Source organism: Parasteatoda tepidariorum, chromosome 9 (genome assembly GCF_043381705.1).
Source record: "Parasteatoda tepidariorum isolate YZ-2023 chromosome 9, CAS_Ptep_4.0, whole genome shotgun sequence".
NCBI lineage: Eukaryota > Metazoa > Arthropoda > Arachnida > Araneae > Theridiidae > Parasteatoda > Parasteatoda tepidariorum.
This window is the reverse complement of record NC_092212.1, coordinates 36796306-36802096: the sequence shown is the minus strand read 5'-3', so window position 1 is coordinate 36802096 and position 5791 is coordinate 36796306. Positions and strand designations below refer to the sequence as shown.

The 5791-nt window shown below is 26.1% G+C and overlaps 1 protein-coding gene across 6 annotated transcripts in view; it reads right to left on the bottom strand.

Moving 5' to 3' along the window:
* Window positions 1-207: 207 nt before the first annotated feature.
* LOC107455359 (60S ribosomal export protein NMD3) overlaps window positions 208-5791 on the bottom strand; it is a 22387-nt gene continuing 16803 nt past the window's right edge. For all 6 annotated transcript variants that reach the window (XM_043041119.1, XM_043041121.1, XM_043041120.2 and 3 more), the window contains 4 exons: window positions 4145-4217; window positions 2799-2908; window positions 865-935; window positions 208-359 (listed from right to left, as the gene is read on the bottom strand). In XM_043041119.1, the coding sequence (XP_042897053.1) occupies window positions 229-359; window positions 865-935; window positions 2799-2908; window positions 4145-4217 (385 nt within the window). In that variant the 3' untranslated portion in view covers window positions 208-228. The remainder of the gene's footprint in view (window positions 360-864; window positions 936-2798; window positions 2909-4144; window positions 4218-5791) is intronic.

Sequence of the window (5791 nt, the reverse complement as noted above, 5' to 3'; positions counted from 1 at the left end):
TCTTGGCTTGGGTTTTGGCAAAATTGGCTCGATTTTTAGCTTAACTATATTTAATTTTGAAATACTAAAAATTCTATAAATTTAAAAAACCAGATCAGTTGAGAAGAAACCAGAAAAGTAAAAACCTTTTTCTTTAATTTTTTGGCAAAATTGATTTGAAAACAAAAAAATAAGCAAAGTATCATTACAAAATAATGAAACAATGAATAACAAATAATATATATTTATTTATTCCAACATTGCTCCACCCTCTACACCAGTAGCATCTTCAAGCGTTAGATCATCAAGCATGTCTTGAAGAGTTATTTTTGGACAATCATCATCAACTTCATCAGTATCGATTGCCAACTTCTCATGATCTGCAGACAATAAAACAAAATTAATAATTTTAACAAAATTATTCAAGAATTTATATTTTATATTACTGCACAAATTAAATCGACGTAAACTTTAGTGAAGAAATAAACTTTTTAAATACCATAATAATCAAAATTAAATAAAATTAAGACCTAGCTACACAAATCAAAATCTTGGCTTAACCTTTATTTGATTGATGTGTAATATTTTCCGTCAGCTACAGGTTGAAATGCTTAAATTTATCTTTTCTTTTTTTTCATATTCTAAGACTAGATTATAAGAAGTTAGATGGTAATTTGTTATGCCCTTAATGGAAACATATTTGAAAAAATTTTCTTTACGAAATTTTTACCCAGATTAATATAGCGGTTTTAAATTACACGTAAATTTTCTAAGAAAAAGCATATCAAAGTTTATATGCAAATGAAATAAAGCTTGGAAATACAAAATATTTTCAAATAAATAAATAAACTTTAAAACAAGTTACATTTTAATTAATATTTTTACCTTTATAGATATTAACATTTTGGCGATATTCAACATCTTCTTCAAGGTCTTCCAAAAAGTCATCATAATCCCTAAAATGATAAAAATGAAGTACAATCTATAAGGAGAGTTTCAATGCTATCAGATATATAATAATCACAAGATGAAAACTTTCAACAAAGACAACAATATTCATATGAGATAAGATTATTTTAATTAGGAAAATAAATAAGTAAGCAAAAAAAGCTTATTAACTGGCAACATTTTTGAGCTATACATGACAAAAATGCCAAAATTGTCTGATATACAATGTATATTGTCTGATATGTGTCCAACTATTTTCTCACAACATTATTCTTTTCATTTACAATGTTTTTTTTTTTTTTTTTACTAGGAAAATGCAAGAAACATGTTAATTTTTATAACAAATGGAAAAAAAATCATAATAGAAAAAAATAACTTTAAAAAAAAGGTACACATTATTACAAAAAAAAAGTCTGATATACAACGTTTATTGTCTGACATGTGTCAAACTATTTTCTCACTACACTATTCTTTTCATTTGCAATGTTTGTTTGTTTTTTTGTACTAGGAAGATGCAAGAAACATGTTAATTTTTATAAAAAATGAAAAAAAAAATCATAACAGAAAAAAATAACTTTAAAAAAAGGGTACACATTATTACAAAAAAAAAAGTCTGATATACAACGCTTATTGTCTGATACACTTGTCTGATATGTGTCAAACTATTTTCTCACAACACTATTCTTTTCAATTACAATGTTTGTTTGTTTTTTTGTACTAGGAAGAGGAAGATGCAAGAAACATGTTAATTTTAATAAAAAATGAAGAAAAAAAATCATAACAGAAAAAATAACTTCAAAAAAAAGTACACTTTATCACACAAAAAAAAAAAAAAAAANAAAAACTTTTTAAAGTTATTCAAGTAAACTTTTAAGCTTATAAGTTAGGATAGAAAGAAATGACTGTGCCATGAATTTTGCCATTTCAATTAAATCAAATATAATTAAACAATAATAAAATTACGATTTCTAAATGCTTCATAATTATATTTAGCACGGTAATTCAGGAAGAGCCATTTTTACCTACACTGCAATATTTCTACCTTAATAACTTCATAGTCTGATTTCGCATAATCGAGCTGTTGTTTTACCTCACTTTTTCCTAACCAATGAATGGCTTTGACAAAAAAAAAATATTAAAGTTTTTTTCATCCATTCTAGCAATATAAGCAGCCTAGTTCATTCTTTTAATTTTATTAATTTTAATGATAACAAGCTCTTTAAAAGAAATTTCTAAATTAAAACGTCTTTAAAAAAAGGTTAGTAAATGAAATTATTAACAGAGATAAAATATTAAAAACTCTGAAATGAGTATTGAAAACATATTATGAATTCTGAAGAGTCTATATATTTAAAAACAAAAAAAAAGACCAAAGTACAAAAGAAAACAAATAGTAATTTATAAAGTCTATATAAGAAAAGGCAATTAAAGAATAAATACAATTAAAAAAATATTTAAAGTGAATACATGTCAAGGCACTGAAAATATAAATTATATTATGGTAAAAAAGGTGTGCATTTTTTATATCAAACCACACTTTTCATCCATACAATTTTCGTTTTAAAAATATTATTGGTAAATATCATTGTGAGAAAAGGGTGTAAAAAGAAAGTGATATTCAAAGACTGGTTCAATAAAAAATTTTCAAAGATATTGTGAAGTTAAAATGTGTAACTTACAGGTCTCAAAGCTTAGAGACACATTAGATTTTAAAAAAAAAATTTAAATCATTAGCATAATGCAATTAAATTTTAAGTTTTGATAAAAATACTGCGCTTAATAATATTGACTTCAAGAAATATTGATATTTAAGCTAGCAATGATAAAAGTTAAACTGATATGCAAAATGAAAAGGATGGGTAAAACATTACCTTTGAATGCTGCTAGTATCAGTATCTGCTTCAATTTCTAAATGTTTCAATTTCCATTTTCTTCTACGATGGCGAGAAGCTTTGTCTTCATAAATTTTCTTCACTAAGACCTAAAAAATAAAAAAAACAGATAAATAAGAAATTTTTTCAAACAATAAAATTATAAAATGCAATTTGAATTTTTTTTTTTAAATCTCAGTAAAAGTACAGTCAAACCCCATGGCATCTAAATCAATCCCATAATTTCATTATAAACTAAAAAATAAATAAAAAATAGATATAAAAGAAATTTTTTTAACAAGTAAATTATAAATGCAATTCGAATTTTTTTTAAAAAAAATCTCATTAGAAGTACAGTCAAACCCCAGTATCTCAAACTTGAAAGAGGAGAAAAAAATCTAAACAATGAAAACTTCAGTTAGTTGAATTTCATAAATAAATACAATTACATGAAAGAAACTTTTCCATTTCATACTTGACAGTAAAATACATAAAAATTAACATGTTTCAGAAGTTAAAAGTTTCTATTGTATTTTTTGGTCTATACAAGGACTTTTTAAAACCTTTCAATTGTAATGAAATTTAGTGATAACAAATTTGGACACAAAGATGTACTGAAGTGCATAGACTATAATAAAAGTTAAGGCTAAACAATTGCATAAATTATTGAAAAAAAATTTTTTTAATTTAATTTATACCTTTGGTGAGATATGTGTCTTAAAAAGTGAGAATTTAAGGTTTGACTTATGCACCATATGTGGACAAAATCCATTTATTTGCATTTAAAAATAAAGGGCCAACGTTGATGAGACACACAAATTCAAAATGGGCATAAAAATAAGGCAATTATTTAGTCCTTTCAGTTACAAGCCAATTACTTATTAAATTAATTAAATTTTATTCTAAACATGTTTAAGTTATGTTCCCTATAATAATCTATAAAGATTCAATAATTTTAAAACACTAATTACTAAAAAACCATTCAATAAATAAATTTAGAAAAGAATTCGACTTTTGAAAGAAAAGAAACTGATTCTTTTTTAAGAAAAAAAACTGATTTTGTTTCTTTTTGATACCCTAGTTGAGTTTATTTACATTCTTGGCTCATCCTACATTTTCAATTATTTTAAATATTTTATACAACAAGAAGTTTATTATAGACATAAATAAAATTAAGTGTTTAGGTAGAAAAAAAAGCCCTGTGATACTGATATGCCATGACCCCTACATTTTAAGGATTTAAGACTCTTGTAAAAGGAGAAACAAACATTCCTATATTACTTTTTTTACTCACAATTATTTTTATTAAATAATAGAGAGCATTCATAAAAATAAAAAACAATTACCACATCTGGAATATTTTCTTTCTTTAGTTTATTATAGTCAACATTGTTAACATTGATCGTAGATAAATCCAACCTACAAGTAAGAAAATACTGTTTAAAAAAATAAACGAAAATATATTACAATTTTTTAAAGACACAGTTTTTATATAAGTGATTGCAAGATAAATATTAAACAGAATAAACAATTTAATTTTACTTTTAATGATGAAAAAAATTATGACCATACTGATCATACTATTAGTCTACAAATAGTGGAGCCTTGGCTTCCATGACCCCTTCAATCCGTTAGGCATTATGGACTGTTTTACTTAGGGGATGGGGGAAGCTGCGATAAAAAACTGTATGCACTAGGAAATTTTCCAAAGGTCACAAAAGAAGGCTTAATTATGATTCAGAATCACCATGGGTAGCAAATTTTTGTAAACAATTAAAAAACATGTAACCTGTTTTCAATGAAAAGCATTTTGTGCTGAGAAAAAACAAAAAGAAAAAACTCGACTGTTTTAATAATGTTTTGATGCAGTCAATGCCATTTTTTGTATAAAATAAATGCTAATGAAAGGACTGACACTAATATATCAATGAAATATAAATTTTAAAACCTTAAAAGTAATAAATTAGTTTTGTTATGAACAGTAATTTTTTCAAACAGAAGTTTTTCTTACAAGACTGTAAAATATGTAACACACTTAGTTGAGTAACATTATTATTAAACTGCTGAACAGTAGTTAGGAGAATGGAATTGGCTGTTTAATTATATGTACGAGGGTTGCTATATTTCTGGCCTAATAATGAAAAAACAAATACAGGGTGCGTAGCCAAATCTTTGAATCAAAAGTAAGCACTTTTTAAAAACCTTTCAAGTACTTTACAAAAATTTTCAAGCACTCAAATGCATATTCAATCAATGATATTATTGAAAAATAACAACTTTTTATAAACAGTTTTAGCGTTAAAAAAAAAACCAAAAAGAAAAGGACGTAAATCGAAACAATCAGTACTTTCCCACATCACCGAGTGAATTCAACTTGACCCTGAACTCAGAACAAAAGTACCCTTTCCCCCCTACGTCAAAAAAGTGTTAGAAGTAAAATAAAATAAATAAGAATAAAATTAAAACGAAAAACATTTCACGAGGATCTGATATTCTCCATCCGAATTGGAGCACTCGGGCTTCGGTTTCAAATGTGCGCGCGTGCGCAAGTCATAACATAGGTACGACAGGAAGTCCGCGTGAATGATTGCGTAGCAAACACCCCATTTTTTTTGTGAAATGCATGGGATCCACCAGATATCACTGAAGGAAGAAAAAAAATTTCGTAAAAAAAGCACTTTTTAAAAACGCTAGATGAAAAAAGCACCTTCAAAAGCTTTTATATACGAAATCCCAAAAAAAGCACTTTTAAGTACTTTTTACAAACACTACGCACCCTGAAATATGTAGGATCGAAATTGGTTTTATTGTTTTTCAAAATATTCTCCATGATGATCAATACACTTTTGCATGCGTTTGAACCAATTTTCAAAGCACTTTTTCCAGTCCGATTGAGGTAACTCCAAAACATGCGTTTTGAATGCATCAACCGCTTCTTCGGGGGTCGAAAATCGTTGTCCACGTAATTTATTTTTGATGTGTGGGAATAAGAA